The 20,266-nt window shown below is 36.5% G+C and overlaps 1 protein-coding gene across 3 annotated transcripts in view; it reads right to left on the bottom strand.

Moving 5' to 3' along the window:
- Positions 1–2,365: 2,365 nt before the first annotated feature.
- LOC140501383 (guanine nucleotide-binding protein subunit alpha-14) overlaps positions 2,366–20,266 on the bottom strand; it is a 271,639-nt gene continuing 253,738 nt past the window's right edge. For all 3 annotated transcript variants that reach the window (XM_072604949.1, XM_072604957.1, XM_072604965.1), the window contains exons 5-8: positions 14,927–15,055; positions 11,933–12,062; positions 7,004–7,157; positions 2,366–3,157 (exon numbers count right to left, since the gene is read on the bottom strand). In XM_072604949.1, the coding sequence (XP_072461050.1) occupies positions 2,967–3,157; positions 7,004–7,157; positions 11,933–12,062; positions 14,927–15,055 (604 nt within the window). In that variant the 3' untranslated portion in view covers positions 2,366–2,966. The remainder of the gene's footprint in view (positions 3,158–7,003; positions 7,158–11,932; positions 12,063–14,926; positions 15,056–20,266) is intronic.

Raw genomic sequence — 20,266 nt, forward strand, 5'->3', positions numbered from 1 at the left:
ACTACACTCACAATTCTACACTCTTTAGAACTCAACATTCTCTTCTAGGAAGATGGTAGTAGGTAAACGTTGGCAAATTATTTTGAAGAAATGGGGAAAAACAATAATGTTGTTAATGCCTAGCATATGGTAGGCACTCAATAAATGCTTATCCAGTTGAATAGTATCTCTTAATATACTGACAATATGGTAACTCCTAAACCTTGAGAAGACGATGAACAATAGTTTCTGTCTTTGAGTCAACATGCATCTAGTCAATTTAGCAAGCATTAAGTTCAGTGTGTATGTGTGTGTGTGTGTGTGTGTGTGTGTGTGTGTGTGTATGCATGCAACATTTTCTTAAGTTTATGGTCTAAAATGGAGGAAATGAACTATATATAAATGAACAACAAAATAGTTGCACTTCTGTTATATGTTTAAACAGGTGCATGGAGCTAGTCCAAAATATTAAGTTCAACAGACAAGATACCTGGAGTATTTTGACAAAGATAGCATCCAGTTGACCAACCCTGAAAAAAAGACACTGGTCACTCTCACCTAACTTGGTTCTCCCCAGCCCCAGTGGAAATCAGAGCTCCTTTTGGGTATTAGGCCTTGAAGTAGGCAGATCTCAAATATGCCTTTTGCTTTAGGAGAACTGACAGATTTGGAAAGGGATGCATTAGATAGCTGTTCAGTTATTTTTTTAGTTTGGTCTGACTTTTTTTTTTTCCTCTGCAGATTTGCACACAGATTCTTTTATACATGTGGATATAGTTTACAATAAAGGGACATATGTTTCAAAATGGCCAGGGCCATAGTCAATGAAATTAGTTAAGCAAATATCTGGATAACCTTAGTAGTATAGGCTGGCCTCAAGAGTATATGTGTAGGTGACTTTTACTGCTAAATAAAGTAGAAACCACTCAAGTCTGTTTTGAGCCTCATTTTCAAGTATTTAAAAACGCAGAAGGAAACCAGCTCCTTTAGTCTAATGCCTGAACAGGTTTGCATCACCCCTGACACAGGCGGTCATTTGATCTTCATCTGAAGATCTCAAGGGAAGGGAACCCACTAGTGCCTGTTCTGCATTGGAGTAGCTGAAACTATTAAGGAGTTACTATTGTTGTTTCCCTCTCACATCAAACCCAGATCTGCCTTTCTTAAATTTTCACCCATTGCTCCTGTTTCTGATCTTCTTCCACAAGCTAGCTCTTCAGATATGTGATGACTTATATGCCTCTATAGCTTCTTAAAATGAAACATTCCAAATTCCTTCAAATGATCCTCATATGGCATAGTTTGAGGCCCATCCTGGTCACCTTTCTTTGGATATATTACATTTTGGTAGTCCATTAGCATGTGACTCTTCCAAGTGAATGTCAGTCCACCAGAATGCAGGATTGTATCCTCTTTTGTTCTACACACTTTGTTTCTATTAGAACAGCTGAAGACTTGCATTAGCCTTTTGGCTACCATGGTCCATCTGTATCCTACACTCATGTTAAAGTTACATTTAAAAAAAAATAACTTTTTTCCCTTTATGCAAACTGTTGTTAGATATGCCCCTCTCATTCTATTCCTGTGGGGATTCTTGGACCCGATTGTAGAATTTTATATTTTTTCAATATAAAATTTTATCTTTTTAGATTCTATTCATCTTTCTGACCTTCTGAGACCTTTTTTGCTCTTGACTCTGCCACACTCAGAGAATTTTTTTGATTCATCATAAGTCTTGCCCCCACTAAGCCCAAAACCATGTATTTAGGTTATTATTGAGATTTGTGAATAAGCATTCCCTTTTGCCACATCTCTAATTTATCACCAACTTGACTGGGAAAATAGTAGATATATGCTAGAAGCAACTCCTGCCTTTTTTTTCTTTGGAAGATAAGAATCACCAAATTAGATATGAGTATCTGGAAAAATAAGACAATAAAAACTCACAAAACAATCAGTATAAGGATATGGGATGTTATATTCTTAGCATCCTTAGGAAGACACACACCATTCAACAGTCTGGCAGCAAATCTCTAGTCTCCACATAAGCCTGGCAGATACCATATAATATCACTCACACAATTTGTTTGACTAGTTCCTATTTTCACAAGTCAGTGCCACATACACCTAGCTATATCTAGTATAGTTAGTATATCTTTTGCCACTAATACACACGTGTATATAATTGCTTTTTCTCTAACAAAAGGTGGTATTTCCAAAGCAGATTAACAGATGTCAACTTTGGTAACACTATATTTTGATATCAGTTTATATTTATAATGAAATCAATTTATTAAAGCATGTAGTTGTCTCTTGAGCTTGTTCCCAAACTTTATATTTAAAACAGTCTCTTTAAATGTTACAAAAGAAAAAATGCTTCAATATGTCAAGAAGAAAAATTGTAAATTTTAATATGAAGCTTCAAATCTATCCAATGCTGACCTTGCCTCCAGTCGTTCTCTTACAGTCCTAAGGGCATTGCATTGGTTATATGGTATAAGGCAACTGATCAAAAGTTTGATGTTATGTGATTATAAATGGTTATTATCTTTAGACATGATGAAAAAGGAACACTTGAGAACACTATGAATTGGAGTGGGGTTTTTTATAGATATCTGTAAAATATTTGCCTTAAATATCTTTAAATTCAAAATTCATGCACAAAAAGAATATCAGCCAAAATTCAAAATAAAACCACAAAAATAAGTCAAATTTAAAAGTTTTTTAAAGGCATCAGTAAACTTCTGTATACTTTCTTCTAAGCTCCATCACCCATTTCTTTATTCTTCTGAGCCTGTAGCAGTTATTAAGCAAACATTATTGATTTGGTGCTCAGACTTTTATTTCAGAGGAGGCTAGATACCTGTGTGAGTCACAGTATAATGGGTAGGACAGTAACAGGAGAATCTGAGAAGCATTTGCAGAAGAAACCAAGAAGATGCCAAAAAAGCCCTTGCTTTTCTCATTGCGGAGAGACAGTGCAGTCTTTAAACAAGGTTGAATTCCCTCAGATTTAACTGTAGAATAGTGTCTTTGACTGCTGCAAACACAAAGCGGATGTTTTCTGTGTCTGTAGCACATGTGAAGTGGGAATAGATAACTTTCTCTTTGTCTGGATTCTGGTCTTGATAAAGCTTCAAGATGAAGTCTCTGGCAGCTTTGACATCCTGTTTAGGTCCTAGTCAGAGGCATAATCATGTATATTAGGAAAGTAAAAGAGACATACTAGATCATCCTTATAGAACAGCTGTTCTCAAACTTTGGTTAAAATTATTGAGGGTACCAAAGAGCTTTTGTTTATGTGAATTATATCTATTAGTATTTACTAGAAAAGTTGATGAATATTTACTAATTCACTTAAAATAACAATCCCTTTACATGTTAACATGAACATTTTATGAGAATAACTATACTGCCCCCCCCAAATGAGAATAGCAATATAAATTTGTAGTGACCCCAGTTGGCATGAAAAAAACTAGTTGATGAAAGTAATACACATGTAGGAATGAAGACAATGATTGATAGAAATGAGCCATGGCTGAGGTTTGGCAAAGCAAGATCAGTGGTATGATAACAGGGCAAGGGTTTAAGGGAAAAAAAACTACATTCTGTAAAGTCAATACTTTCAACAAAGGGTAAAGACGAAAAAGGGAAGTGATGTAAGAAGTGCAGAGGTGATGACCTGGGTAGGAAAGAACTAATGAGTTGAAAAAATGGAGATCACTGTGGGTGATGAATGGGCTTTGGGGTTTTAAAGCACAGAGAGAGGTGGAATAACAGTAGATTGTGGTAAGATAAAAGGAATTTCAAGAGTGCTTGAATGTAGAAGTGGAATATTTGAAGGTGATGGTAAGACCAAGGGTATGGCCATCTTTGTGTGTGGCTGAGTTAGGCTGGGGAAGTAAAATAAAAATCATAAACATCAGCTAAGTTGAGGAAATAGAAGTTTATATTTTGTCTGAGGGCATATCAATCAATGTGCATGTTGAAATCCCCTAATATGGGACAGGAACTGAGGAGGAGAGGAAGACTGTGAGTCAGAATGAACTCATTAAGGAAAAAAGGGGAATGTTCTAAAGATCAGAGGACAGCAGCTATTAAAATTTGGATTAGGTGGTAGCTATGGATTGATGAATCTGGGGAACAAGTCCTATTGGAATTTTACTACCTCACTTAGTGAATTGAAAAGATGAGTGGACAAAGTAGAGGCCAAGGAGTCTGTGTCATCAAGAGAAATCTGGGTCTCAGTGAGAGGATGGAATGGTAAAAGGAAAAGGTTAAGTTTTGTTGATTATGGAGCAGGCATTCCAAAAAGCACAGCAGTGGGATGGGTAGGTAACTTTCATATAGTAAAGGGGTTGGGCTGAGAAGAATAAGGAAACAAGCGGTAGGGGAGAGTTGGTGCAGGCAGGAATCAATGAGAAATGATTTTAGGTGGGTTTTCACTAGTCCCAGGATGGAGTTCTTTCAGGGTCTTAAATAGGTAAGGGACATGGTAGTTTAATCAGCTATGAATCCAACAAATTATGTATGTTCTGGGCTACATTTCTCTATCGCCTCTAAAATAATTTTGTCAAATGGTATGCTAAAATCTGAAAATACTGTGGTGATAACATTTTCCCTTACCTGCTTTGTCCTAATACCCTTATTTAAAACAAACAACAATAACAAAAAAGCAAACAGAAAAGCAACTGAATTTAGTTTAGCAGAATTGTTTTTAGTGAACCCATAGTAGCAGGTTCTTAGCGATCACTACGTGCTTTTCTGCATACTTACAAAATATCAGTTGAATAATACTTCAGAATTTTGCTGGGCATTTACATGAAGCTCAGTGGTTTGTAGCCTCTAGAAACCTTTCTCACACCACTGAAAATATTTGCCTACCTCCAATCTTCCGGGAACTCTCTTGTTTTGCATGTTTTTTAAAATACTAACAAGAATAGCTCTGCGATTACCTAAAAGTTCTTTATGTACTCTGGGATTTATTGGGACATGGAAATCTGAATTAATTTAAATAGCTAGTTACACTCTCATTCTCCTCACTTACTGAGGACTTCAACACCTCCTTAATCAAGTTTGTTCTTCCCCTTCCAGTTTGACAGAAGCAAAATAGAACAAAGTAGTTCTGCTTTCTCCCTCCTCTGAACCCCCATAACATATACTTCATAATTTTAGGGCAGTAATTATCTCATTCTGCTTTATTATTATATACTGATATATATTAATATATTACACATATGCTGTTATGCTTAATAGTCAATAGAAACATGTGATCATAGATTCAGAGAGGGAATGAACCTGAGTTCATCTAGTCCAACCCCTTTATTTTACAGATAAAGAGAGGCCCAGAAAAGTTAAGTGGTATATGTACATATGAATATATGTATATACACATGTGCATACATTTATGTCTGTTTAAATTAGAAATATATCAAATGTTATAAATATAACCAATTATATATATAATATATGGTAATATATATTGAAATCTAATCACATTAAGCAAATTTTATTAAACACTAACTTTATATTTAGTGACGTTATTTAACATTTAACATTTGATGAAATTTGTTTTAATATTAGATTTTTATTTTTATAATTTTATTTCATTTACATATGCTTATGTAACACTTCTTTATATTTCATATACTTAATACTGATCATCCTCTTGATTTCATACTGGTAGAAATACTAATTAGGAGAAAAACTAACACGTTTGACTCTTAAGAACCAAGAAAAGAACCAAAGGAGCAGGATTATTCACACAGGATTATTTTAACATTGTTTAAAAAATAGTGCACTGGATTTGGAGTCTGAAAGGCCAGAGTTCAAATCTTGTCTAAGACTATTAGCTGTGTCACCCAGGTAAGTCACCCTGTCTGGGCTTCAGTGTCCTTTACTGTAGAATAAAAGGTTTGTACCCAATGACCTTTAAGGTCATTTCAAGCACAGGTCTGTGAACCTACGACCATCTCCTAGAGAATCAAGACTTTGCAGCATTAAACTTTGATCCTTTTGAAACAAGAAGCTATTTCTTCATTTTGCTACTGCTGCTTCTATCCAGGTATGTCCCCCCTACTTCACTTCAAGTGCTAGCCAACAAGAGCAAGTAAACATGACCTCTTCCACTGGAGAGAAATGATTCTGGCTTATATTTTCCAAGGTCTTCCCCATGCTCACACATTTGGCACCCTCTACCCTTATTATTTGCCTCTACGAAGACTCTGTCCTGTTTTTCAGCGCCAAACCAGTCTCACCAGGACAGAAGCTAATAGGTTGTTTGGCCAAGTCTTGGTAAATATAACAGATGGCTCAACTTGTGATATTAGAAGAGTAGCTAAAAGACAGTCTAGGGCTTAAGGTTGAATTTCCTTCCTTCTACATTTCTTTTCTCCTTGAGAATTCCAACATAAATCCTGGATAGCAACAATGCCCTTGATTAATTTCACTGTTATGCTCACTTCTTTCCTCCCCTAGGAGGATACTCTAACATCAACCTGGGTACCCATAGATGGCATTGCATAACTATAGGGGTTCATAAGAGTAGAGCAGTCAATGAACAGCCTCTGTAAAGAACAACAGGGCAAGAAAAAGACTTTTGAGAAGTAAGAGAAAGCATTCTGATGTCCTGTGGCTAACCTTATCTCTACATGCCAGATTGTTACTAGGACTAGATATTCCATATGAGTGGCTGTCTAACCTGAATTTGGAGTCAGAGAACTCTGCTCAAATTACTCTTCTGCCACTTCTAGCAATATAACCTTGAGCAACTCATTTTATGCACGGCTCACTTTCATCACCTGACCTCCAAGGTCCCTTCCAATTTTAGATCGAAGGTCCTGTTTTTTAAGACTCCAAATGATAAAGAAGCTACAAGTGTCCTACACTAAGAAGTGATTCCACTGTCTACCCAGGAAGGCAGATGGAAGGAAAGATAATGTGCCACATTAAAATTAAAATCAACAAGCTGGGTTGATGCATTTATTTTATAGCATGAATTCTTGTATAGATCATAGATTCTTACCTGTGTATTCTGGGAAATAGCTGATAAGATGGGAATACATGATTTTCTCCTCTAAAAGATCTTTTTTGTTTAAGAACAAAATCACTGATGAGTTCAGAAACCAGGGGTAGGTAATGATGGTTTTAAATAAGGCTTTGCTCTCTTCCATGCGATTCTGTGGAGAAAATAGAGATCTTGATCTTAAGCTTAAGAAAAAGGGAACAATATCAAATTGACACCCCACACGTTTCCATCTCCCCAAGTAACCTACCACTATTCAGGTGCCACCTCTCCTAGTTGTGAGGTCTTGGGGTCGCTGCCAGGTACATATAATGAACATTTACTATCATCTCTATTCCAAAGAGGAGTAGCAAAGAATGTTAAAGGTTGGTAGGCCATTATCTCATATCCCCACATGGCCTGTTTTTCCCCATTTTTCTCTGCCAGCCCCTTCACCCATTTCTTTTCTTAACTTCTGTAACTACCTTGCCCTTTTCTTATAAATCCCCCATTTCTGTCTTTATACCACGAACTTAAATCTAACAAAACTGAAAAGTTTTGTGCACCTCTGTATTTGACAACAGTATTCTGTGTTCTTTCACATAATTATTGTGTCTGTCATAAGAAATCCATAAGATCCCAATCACAGTCAACCACTTTCGCTGATAAGCTCATTTAGGTCTATGACCAGGCCAAATGAGTCTATTATACACATGTGGGCATGTATCAACCAATCAAACATTTATTAAGCATCTACTTGCTATGTGTCAGGCACTGTGCTACATGTTGGGGATATAAATACAAAGACTCAGCCAGGAGCTTGCCTTCTGTTGTAGGTTACAGCTATATGTGTCAGCACATACAGACTTAATACCAATTAGATAAATACAAGATAGCTAGGGAGAGTGTACTAGTAGTTGGGGGGAGAAACAGGTGAGCTCAGAAAATACTGTATATAGAAAACAGACTAAGAGGACCATGAAAGAAGTTCTCCAGGTAGAAGTATTAATTTATGCTGAATTAATGCTATTTATTATGTTATATAATGCTAAACAATGAAAGAGATAGATATCTCAAAAGCTCATAGTCTGTGTTGACTAGATCCATTCTAAAAGAAAGGTAAAAATGACCTATCTTTATGGTGATCAACTAGACTGAAACAAGGCTCTGTTTTCTTCCATGTTTTTCCATGAACAGGAAAGGAAGGGACTTGGAACTTAACTTGGGAAAAAAAATGTTAAAGCATACTGTTACAGCTGAGCAGGGAGGTGGGGAGCGGGAGAGAAAGGGGAAATGTTACTATTCAACAGCAGTTCACTAACCTGTCTCCACCCCTACCCTTTCCTTTATCATCAGACCTGAGATTTAAAATTTGTCACCAGAAATTGTATCCTTCCTTTGGCTTGTAGAGGCATATTGTGTGTTGGGGAGGGTGGCTGTTACATGTGTAATGTTGTGATGGACAGTGCAAGGTTATAGAGACCACAGGCTGATGAGTGATTCAAGGGACTAACATCTTATTCAAGATCTCCCCATTTGAGGCCTCTGAAAAATGAATTAGGAATTATCTTTGCATTTCCTAACATCAAACAGTTGTCTTAAGAACAAAGATCTTTAAAGAATTTTGATGCTTAGCTTCCACAGAAAAACACAGTAGCTTCACAGAGCAAGAAGGGGACTTTTGAGAAATAAGGCTTTAAGCAGATTTGTCATATCTGGGGTTTAGTTTAAGTAGAATGAAGAAAAGTTCTTAATCTTTGAACAGAACCAAATTGGGATACTAATTAGTTTAAAAGGCTTTATGGAAAGAAATTGATTTAATCAACAGGAAAAGCTTGGCATTGTGTGTGAAGGTTCTACCATTTTGAATAAAGCTTGCAGAGATTCATGGGGGTGTGGGATTGGAGATGGGCAAGGCTGTGCCATATAGAACAGCAGCCATCTTCCCTCAATATGGTGATTATGTGACACAGTATTATATGTCTGGCATGACAAAACACTGATGTGAATTGTGGTAGGTACACCACATAGGTATGGCATGATGCTAACATAGTATGGCATGTGACATGGGCATGACACAACAATCACCATATAACACAGCATAGCATATAACTGCATAATGTTTAATAGCACAATGTATAACACAACCCTGTGTACCCCGATAGGGGACGGGCAAAAGCTCTGTCACTCCATCACAGTCTTAAAACCTCTTACTGTGAGTGGTGAGCATTTAATACCTATTAGTCTCCTTTTGCCTGGGGTAAGCCTTGAGGATATCAGTGATTGGCATCATGTTTTTGTTATCTTTGGAGTCAAGTTGCCCACTAGAATGATGGGAGTGTTGGGAGAGTGTTGTCATACTTCAGGACACCATTTTGCAGACACATTTTCAGAGACAGGACTCACAACAGAAAAACAAATTAGGAATGCAACGGAGGCCATGTGGCAAAATGGATGGCATGTCAGACTTCAGGAATACCTGGGTTCAAATTCTACCACTGACAGTAACGATTTAACAAGGAAAATCACAACCTTTTTGAGTCTTAATTTTCTTGTGTATAGAATGGAGAAATAACAATTTCTGGTGTACCTATCTCAAATGGTAATTGTAAAGCTTAAAGGAGAAAATCTATTTAAATATTTTGCTAACTTTAAAGCCCAACATCAGTGTCATTCTCTGAGAAGTATTTTGGTTCATGCTCTGAGGACTGAGGCACAGACGAAGAACATTAAGAATTGAATTTGACAGAAAAATCTACATGTAAAGGGACTGCAGTGCTTTCACGTGAATGAGCATAAAATGACAAAGCTTCTTCAAGCCTTGCCCCAAGAGAACTGGGAGGTGTGGGTGTGGTGGTATCAGACAGCAACTAGCAACTAAGAGGATCCACTGGAGTTTCTTCTTTGCCCCGCTAAACTCCAGAGCAGATTTAAACTCCCTGAGGCAGAGCTAAAACAATCCCCATATTTATACTGAACATATTTCCAGACCAAAAATTAAGACACATGTTTTGACAAAGAGTATTTGTTTTGCAAAACTTTGTTTAAAATATATTTCATTTCACTTTTGGGGCAGAGCCAAAAGGGCAGAATAGGGAAAGCGCTCAGCTGAGTTGTCCCAACATTCCCCTCTAAACAACTTTAAACACCTCAAATCTAATTCTGTGGTGGCAGAGCCAACAAAAGGTCAGAATGATATACTCCTCTAAGTTAAGACAAAACAGAAGGTAGGAAAAAAGATTTGTGAATGAGGAAGGAGGCTAGCCCAGAGGCTCTGTAGATGAAAAATGATGGGACTAAGTGGTAGTGGTAGCAGGAACAGATCCAGGAGCTCTCAAGCCAGAGATAGTAAGGGAACCTGGCAAATGGTCAAAAACAGATTACAAAGGATAGTACTCTAGAAACAGAACCAGACCTGTTTAACAACTGTGTTATTTAGCAACTCTATTATATTGCCTATACCCACTCCCATAGTTCAAGGGCAGAGAGAACTTTCAAGAAAAAGTGGGAGTCTGGAAGGGCAGTAGCACTTCTGGATCCAAGGGATGAGGGACCGTGAAGAATGAATGGTATCATTTCTCATCCCAAGTTGGGCAAAGGGGTATGTGTCTGTGTGTGTCTGTGTGTGTGTGTGTGTGTGTGTGTGTGTGTGTGTGTGGTATCAGTTACAATCCCAAGGGATCAGGGGCCCTTCCTTGGTAAGAATAAGAGTGCAGATCAAGAAAACAGTGACCATACCTCTCCCCAGATCACACCACCTTGGATGCACCAAAAACTTCCAAACCCCTAGAACTAGCTCTGAAAACAGCAGTTAAAAAAAAAAAAAAAAAAAAAAAAAAAGCCTGAAACCTGAGGCTGTGCTAATCTTCACCACCCACTCTCCCCATCCCAGGGCCAAGTAGAGAAATAGTGTGGGAAAATGAGCAACAACAAAAAAAGAACTTGACCATAAAAGGCTTCTGTGGGGACAAGGAAAATATAGACACAAACTGAGAAAAAGACAATGAAGTCAAAACAGCTACAAGCAAAATCTCAAAGAAAAATGTGAATTGGGAGGGGGGAAGTCCAACAAGAAATCCTAGAAGAGCTTGAAAAACAAATAAGAATGGTAGAGGAAAAATTAGGTATATAAATGAAATAAGAAAACTAAAAAAAATTAACATCTTTGTAAAAGAGGCACAAAAAATACAGAAGAAAATAATACCTTAAAGAACAGAATTGGCCATATAGAAAAAGGGGCACAAAAATTCACTGATAAAAACAACTCCTTAAAAAAGCAGAATTGACCAAATAGAAAAAAAGGTATTAAAGTTCATTGAAGAAAATAATTACTTAAATATTAGCATTGGGCAAGTAGAAGCTAATGACTCCATGAGATATCAAGAAACAATAAAACAAAATCAAAAGAATACATTTTTTTAAATGTATATTTACTCACTGGGGGAAAAAACTGACCTGGAAAATAGATCTAAGAGAGATAAAAAGTATCATGAAGGAGGGAGAGAATTTGGAACTCAAAATTCAGGAAAAAATTGTTTAACATTTGTACATGTAATTGGGAAAGAAATAAAATAATTATTTAATGAATAATAAAATAGTTTTCTAAAATTTAAAATGAATAATAAAAAATTAATTAATATTTAATTGAAATCAGGACTGTTGTACAAAATCTAGGACGTGTCCACTATGTATCAGTTCCCGTCACCAACAGAAATTGTCCCAGATTTAAAATACAGTTCTACTCCCTGTACTAAGAAAAATAGCATGGCTTGGAAGTACCTTTGCCTCTGCACCTTAGAGCCTTTTGGAGGGAGGGTATTGTTTGAATAAATTTAAGCTTGTCCTAAATTATTAAATCCAAGAAATAGAGTCCATCACCAGGATAAATCTTTTTTTCACTTTCTTTAGGAGTACTTCTTTCTCAAAGTCACTGTTTTCTATCTAGCTTACCTCATTGTCACACTCAGCCAGGACTTGATCATATTCACTCAGAGCTACTAAGAAAATGATGGAGGTGACACTTTCAAAACAGTGGATCCATTTCCGTCTCTCAGACCTCTGGCCTCCAACATCCACCATCCTGCTCAGGAGAAGCAGAGATTATGACTGAGATTAGATGGCTCTTTATTCTTTACAGAAAAGTCTGTTTATTAGAGAAAAGAAATGCCTGAGCACCTCCTTCAGCAGGATTTTCTTAATTTTAATCCTAGATGGTACCCTTTTTAATACAAGCAGTCCTGCCCTTGCAAATGACCACATCCCCACAATGAACTCCAAAGTGACTGAGATATAAATATTGAATTTCAGTTTACGAGCTATGTACGGCCCCTTAGATACTCAGTGTAAGAACATACAGTCTCAGAGTTGGAAGGAACCTCTGAAGTCATCTTGTCTACCAATACCTGACCAAGAATCTTCTGTAAAACATATCCCAAAGTGATCATCCAGACTCTGCTTGAAGACTTCCTGTGAGGGGAAACTACTGTCTGCCCCAGTACCAATCCTCCACTTCACTTCTCACTCACCAGCTCCAAACTGTGCAGTTGCCTCTCTTGCTAAGATCTCTACTTCCTCCCCACAGGAACCTTGGATTCCATCCCTGGAACCTGGGCTCCTATGGCTAACCCACCTTATCTTGCTCAGAAGTAGGTATATCTTCCCCTATGCCTTGCCTTAAGGAGACAAGCTCCTATTCCATGCTCTCCTAATTTACTTATGATATCACCCTTCATGGCTAAATCATGTACCCATTTTGATCTTAGGTATATGAGATGTGTGTGTATATAAGGTCAAAATGAGTTCATGATTATGTACTCATTACATATATATATATTATATATGTGGATATATAATATATATATTTGGATATATACACACACATACACATATATGAGATAAGTTCAAAATGGGTACATGATGATGAAGGGTGATACTATAAGTAAATTAGGAGAGCATGGAATAGTTTACCTGTCAAATCTATGTATAAAGGATGAATTTATGACTGAACAAGATATATAGGGCATTACAAAATTTAAAATGGATAATTTTGATTACATTAAATTATATGAGGTTCAAGGAAATTAGCATGTTTCACTTGAAAGAAAGAAAATTTAGGAGAGACGTAACAATTGCAGTCAAATATCTAAAACTATAATGTAGAAGAGGAATTAAACTTGTTTTCCTTCCTTTGAGGGCAGAACTGGGAGTAATAGGTAGAAGCTGAGGAAAGTTTCTGTTTGATTCTTAAGAATCAGAGTTGTCCAAAATGAAATGGACTGCCTTGGAAGACAATAGGATCTCCCTCTCTAAAGATTTTCAAGCAGAGACTAAATGAACACATTGATGATGCCAGAAAGAGGATCCCATTCAGGCACAGGCTAACTTTGAGGGATCATAGATTCAGAGCCAGCAGAGACATCAGAGAATCTCTACTTCAACTTCATTTTACATATGAGCAAATGGTTGGCCCAGGAAGTACACATAATCCACCTAACATCACAGGTTGTAATTGTAAAGAGTGAAATTTGAAACCAGGCCCTTCGTCTCCAGAGCCACTGTTCTTCCCAGTGGATCCCAATGGCTCTTAAGGCTTCTGATGACCTGAGATTCAGTGATTCTGGAATCCTTCTTCCACATGACAGCCCTTCAAATACATATAGCCAGCATGCTGTGTTTATATTTTAACCCCTAAACCCCAGATTGAGTTGTTCGTTTTCTTACCTTTCTTCACCTCCTGGTGACTCTGGTTCTTGGGGAAGAAGTTACAGTTGGTGGTATTCCAACCCCTAAAAACTGTTTTCCAGAAGCATAAAATGCACCAAAACTTGCCATTGATTTCACTCACATTTACCAATGCAATGGCTTCCACTCCAACCATTCTTTTCTTCTCCTATTCATTCATTCAATAAGTCCTGCCTCATTTTGGAATTATCCTGTGGCAAATCTTCTAGTTCCTGCTTACTACATGCCCAGCTCTGTGATGGACACTAATAAGTCCCTGGCTCAATTACCTTTCAACTTAGCTGGGGAGAAAGGTAAACATGAAAGAAGAAGGTTTTATGAAAGAGACCCAGGAGTCATAATATGTTTCCTGAAGACACTGGACCAATGTGATTTTGTAACCAAAGAAAGCCAAAAAAAATTGGGCATTGTCAAAAACAACAGTGGAGATGAAATAGAAAATGTGATCCTAACCCTAGTACAAAACTATCGTATATCCAAACTTGGAATACTGAATAAAGTTCTGATAACAGGAACATAAATTTAGAGCTGAAATGGCCCTCAGAGATCTAGTCCAACACTCTCATTTTGCAGTTGAGGGAACTGAGGCCAAGGGAAATTTTGATTTGCAAAGGCAAGTGATTTGCCCAAGGTCACAGAGATAGTAAGTGTCAGGGGAAGGATCTGAACAATAATTCTCTAACTAGAGATATTAAACAGTGCCTCAAATTTTGTTCTTGAAATAGTCTGACTATGAAAAGCAGGGAAACCAGCAAAGGTGGGGGGAGGGAGAAGAAAATGATATATGTTAGAAGGGAATTTTGTCTTTTTTCTAAATGAGGAAAAGGATCAGGTGTCAAAGTCGTCAATTAAATAGTCAAAGAAATAACAGACAGCATCTAGTACATGAACAGGTGATAGCATTTACAGGAAGAGGGAATGTGGCTCTGTAACAACAAATGAAAAAATTGAACTCAGAATCAGGAAGTCTTAGCTTCAAATCCCACCTCAAACAAATCGAAAATGAGAGGGCTAGATTTGATGGCCTTCTAAACCCTTCCTGCTTAAAATCTATGATTCTATGTTGCTGTAAATACTATACTAAGGCCATAAAACACCTTAGGGAGCATTAATGAGTTTCATGTTCTTGGGCACCATTTTAAAAAACCACCAGTGACATTTACAGATTCTTAACAGGCTACTCAGATAAGGTCACCATCTTACCGAAAAATGATGTTTTCTAAATCAAAGGGATATTCAATAATTCCAGTTGTAGGCACTCGGACACGGAGAACATCTTGTTGTGTTGGAACAAACGATGGCATGGCAATTCGATCAATATCACTCAGGTAACTGTAAGGTCAAACAAAGATGAGTTGAAATGTATTTTCAAGGAACACCCTATTGTCAAGCAAGCTGTCTTCCAACTAGACAAATACGTTCTTCTATAAAGTGCAACACTAAACAACATGCGCAATCTTTAAACTCCACCCTCCAAATGACTTCCAGGAAGATGGGATAGATCCCACCTTCAAAGGAACCTGCAAATTATTTAGTTTATTCTCTCTGGATCCTAGGTAGACAACTGCAATTTTAACTACCATTAATTGAGTGACTACTACCATATTTGCCTGAATTGAGGCCTCATTCCTCAATGGGATGAGGTTAGGGTAGGAAGGCAAGCAGGTAGATTTTTGCTTTTAAAAAAAATATAAATATAAAATGCTATATGTTTGCATATATATATACACACTTATGTGTGTGCATATATATATATATAGTGTGTATATTATATACCTATATGTGTGTGTGTATATGTATATATATATATATATATATATATATAAAACGTAGTAGGTGTATGTGTGTTTTTATTCTTTGATGCTGTGAGTCTTTCACCTCTCTAGCAGGAAGTGGGAGGCATGTTTCATCATTAGTCTTCGGGAATCATGGTTTGTCATTATAGTGATCGGAGTTCCCAATTCCTTCAAAGTTGTTTGTCTTACTGTATTGTTGTTACTGTATAAAGTGTTCAGGTTCTGTTCACTTTACTTCTTGGGTTTCTCTGAAATCATTCCATTTGTTATTTCTTAAAGCATAATAATATTCCATCATAGTCACAGTCATTTTCCAATTTATGGGTGCCACCTGAGATTCCCATCCTTTGCTTCCTCAAAAAGAGTCATAAATGCTTTGGTAATCCTTTGTTGGCTTAAGACTAATGCCCCCCTTAATCTGCCCTCCATATAAATCCCCCTTCTCTCTTCCCTTCCTATTTTCCTATCAAGTGAAATATATTTCTCTATGTAACTCTATGTGTACTTCCCTGCATTGAACAGACTAGTTGAAAGTAAGGCTCACTTATCTGTTCCTTCCAACTTCCTCCTCCTGATTTGTATAGATGTCTACTTGTACATGATAATTGTGTGCAATGATTTTCCCTAACTTTTTCCCCTCTTCCCCTTCCCTCTCTTTCCTCTGATCTCAAGATCATGAAGACATAAAACCACGTCCTGGTCTTCTATCTAAAGTAGACTCTTTCTATGACTCCAGGCAATGGTAGAGTTCAGAGAACAATATATTATCATCTTCTCATATTTAAATGTAAGCAGTTTATCCTTGTTCAGTTCCTAATGATTGTTCATTCATGTTTACCTTTTTATATTTCTCTTAATTCCTGTGTTTGCATTTCAAAGTTTCTACACAGCCTAGCCTTTTCTTCAGATATGTTTGGAAGTCTTCTATTTCATTAAAGATACATTTAAACCTCTGTAGGATTATACTCAGTTTTGCTGGGTAAGTTATTCTTGACTGTAAGCCTATATCTTTTGCCTTCTGGAATACTGTATTCCAAGCTCTCCTCTTCTGCACTTTGATAGGTGCTAAATAATGTGTAATCTTGACTATGACTCCTTGGTACTTGAATTCTTTCTTTCTGGCTACTTGAAGTATCTTTTCTTTGACCCTCAAGCTCTGAATTTTAGGAATAATGTTCCTGGGAGTTTTCATTTTGGGGTTTGTTTCAGGAGGTAACCAATCAATTCTTTTATTTTCATTTTTGCTCTAAGAAATATAGGCAATTTTCCTGTTTTATGGGATCTTATATTTTCTGAATCTCTCAGTCAACATTTTGTACATTATTCTCATAAATATTTTTAAAGTTGAGAAAGCAGGCATATAGCTGAGAAATTATTGATGCAATTTCAATCTTCTTTTGAATATTAACATTGTCTGTGATGTTTTCCATTCTTTTTGTATCTTCCTCATCTTGAGATAGCTTATAAAATGACCTTTCAAGATTGTGTCACCTTCCTTGTTTTATTGCATCTGCTTTTCCCGAATTTATCTCAACTGCCATTTCAACTTATGTGTATAACATATTAGGGACTAAAGTGTTCATGTCCAAATGCAGGTGGTTCCATTACAACTTATGATGAAAACATTAAAGAAATGATATGTATTCCACTTTTTGTTTATTTGTTGGTTCTGAGCCAGTTTTATTTCTGAATATTTTTGTATGGTGTGGCTTGGCTGAATCTCATGCAAAATTTTCATTAGTCTTATTTGCTTCCAGTGACTTTCATTTTATGAGGTAATGCTGATTATCTTCTGACATCCACTGGGGAGAAAAGAAGGTCAAGTAAATAAGAAAATTCTTCAAGAATGGTGATTACATTGAAGTATCTGACAGGACTGGATAGAAAGTCAAGTGAAATTGGAGCAAGAGCAGTGGACCAAGAATGTAAGGAATAATATAGGAATCAAAGGTCATAGTAAAGTTAAATAACAGGTTCAGGGGAGTAAGGTAATGCAGCAGGTGGAAGGAAAGAAAATTATTTTCAGAGACTAGTACTTCAGTGTTTTGAATCCTAAAGGTGGGACAGTCCTAGGTGAAAGTGAGACTTAATATATATGGCCATGCTGCTATTAAATTGAAATGGGGGAAGTGATGAGAAAGATGAAGTTAGGGGCATTATTAAGGTGATCAATATAATATTAACCTCACTTCAGTTCTCTGGGTGTGAGATTCATTTCTTCCTCTGTAATGTGAGGTTGGACTAGATGCACTCTTAGGTCCCTTTTATCTTAAACATTCCATGGGTATAGAATTTCTTTCTTCCTCCTTGGCACATCTCACTTGTTCGTCAAGTAGCATACTTTGGCAGGTTAGTGTGACAGCTCGAAAGGAAATAAAGTGTTTGAGAGTAGGTTGGGTTTTCTTTTTTGTTACTATTCCTTTTGGTTGCCCAGGACACTCAGGCACACCTGGGTTCACATATGCTCTTTCCTCCTCTCTCCTTTCCCTCTCCTACCCTTCTTCCCCTACAACTTTCATAACATGAATAAATTTCCGTATAAACAATAATTAATAGACTCTTTTGGCTCATGTACACACATGACACACAAAACAAAGCCTCTGTGGGCAAAAAAAAATTACAGAGTACCCAACGTAGACACACAAGGAAAATCCAAAGTGATTTTTCCAACTAAAGACATTATAAATTTTAAAAGAATAGTGAAACAAATATTCAAAATCCATCTTTTGAATTACTGACTTTGGTGTCTTAACTCCTGACTTCAAAATATAATTAATGTTAGGTGGTAAAATTGGAGAATATATTTCCTCCATCTAGAAAGTCCCCTTTAACAAGATGAATGGAGAAATCATGCTTTAACTCCTGGATCTAATAAAGATTAGTGTGTGATCCATGAGTCACTGCTATAAATCTGGTCTTTCCTTCTTGCTTCTCTATACACCATAACCCAGAATGGGACAAAATGGTACGTGATGATGAAGAATGTTCTGATCTTGCTGCATAGTTAAGAAGAGTCCTCTTGCTACCCTCTCCACTTCTTCCCCATTTTATTTCTATTGGAGTAGTAACTGTACCAAAGTTTTCCCACTGGATTTGTTGAGGGTTTAAAAAACATCCTGCTACAGTTTCAGCAATTGAGAACATGTTCATCAACTCTCAACTTGCCAACATCCTGGTAATAACATATCCATTGGGACCCAGAATGTGAGAATGGTTGGAAGTGGTACCATGGTTGCTTTTTAATTTTTTTAAATATTACTTATTTTAAACACTCCTTTGAAAAATTTTCAGTTCCGAAATCTTGCCCTCCTTTCAAGCTATCTTCTACCAATTAATAACCAAACAACATGATATGCATTGTATACATGTATATATGCATGCAAAACATGTTTCCATTGCCATATTGCAAAAGTTTTTTTAAAAAATCACACAAGTATAAGAAAGTGAAAAAATGCTTCAATCTGAATCCAAAGTTCATCAGTTATCTCTCTAAAAATGGATAGCACTTTTCATCATAAGTTCTTTGGAATTGTCATATCACTGGATTGATCAGGGTAGCTAAGTCACAGTTGATGATCATTACAATATTGTTATAGTGTGCAATGTTCTCTTCACTTTGCATCAATTCACATAAATCTTCCCAGGTATATACTTAAACCATCCTGGTCATCAGTCCTCTTTTTTTAGCACAATAGTATTCCATCACAATCACATACCATGATCCATTCAGCCTTTCTCCAACTGATGGGTATCCCTTGAATTTCCAATTCTTTGCCACCACAAAGTTGATATGTGTGTATATGTATTTGTATGATGGGTCCTTTTCCTTCTTCTTTGATCTTTTTTGGGAGACAGATTTAGTAGCAGTATTTCTGGGACAATGAGTATTCACAGTTTTATGGTCCTTGAATAGTATAGTTCCAAATTGCTCTACAGAATAGTTGGAGCAGTTCACAACTCCAAAATTGCATCAGTGTCTCTATTTTTCCATATCCCCTCCAACATTTGTTATTTTCCTTTTCTGTCTTGGTAGCCAATCTGATATGTGTGAAGAAGTACGTCAGTTCTTTTAATTTGCATTTATCTAATTATTAGTTATTTAGAGCATGTTGTCATATGACTATAGATAGTTTTTATTTCTTCATCTGAAAACTACCTGTTCATATTCTTGGACCAATTATCAATTGGGGAATGGTTCTTATTTTATAAATTTTACTCATTTCCCTATATATTTGAGAAATAAGGCCTTTATTGGAGACACTTGCTATAAAAATTGCACATCACACACACATATACACACTGTCCAGTTTCCTACTTTCCTTCTAATTTTGGCTACATTGATTTTGTTTGTGCAAAACCTTTTTTATATAATGTAATCAATTATCCATTGTACCCCCTATGACTCTCTGTATCTCTTGTTTGGTCACAAACTCTTTTTTAACCACAGATCTGACAGGCAGTTTTTTCCATCCTCCCCCAATTTGCTTATATCATCATTTATATTTAAATCATATATCAATTTTAACTTTATCTTGGCATACAGTATAAGATGATTATCCATGCATAGTTTCTGTCAGATTGCTTTCAGTTTTCCCAGAAACTTTTATCAAATAGTGAATTCTTGCTGAAAAATCTTGAATCTTTGGATTTATCAAAATCTAGATTTCTATGGTTATTTACTACCATATGTTATGTACCTAATCTAGTACAGTCTTTAAGAATTCTATTTCCTATCCATTACCTGATT

This window comes from Notamacropus eugenii, chromosome 1 (genome assembly GCF_028372415.1).
Source record: "Notamacropus eugenii isolate mMacEug1 chromosome 1, mMacEug1.pri_v2, whole genome shotgun sequence".
Lineage (NCBI taxonomy): Eukaryota > Metazoa > Chordata > Mammalia > Diprotodontia > Macropodidae > Notamacropus > Notamacropus eugenii.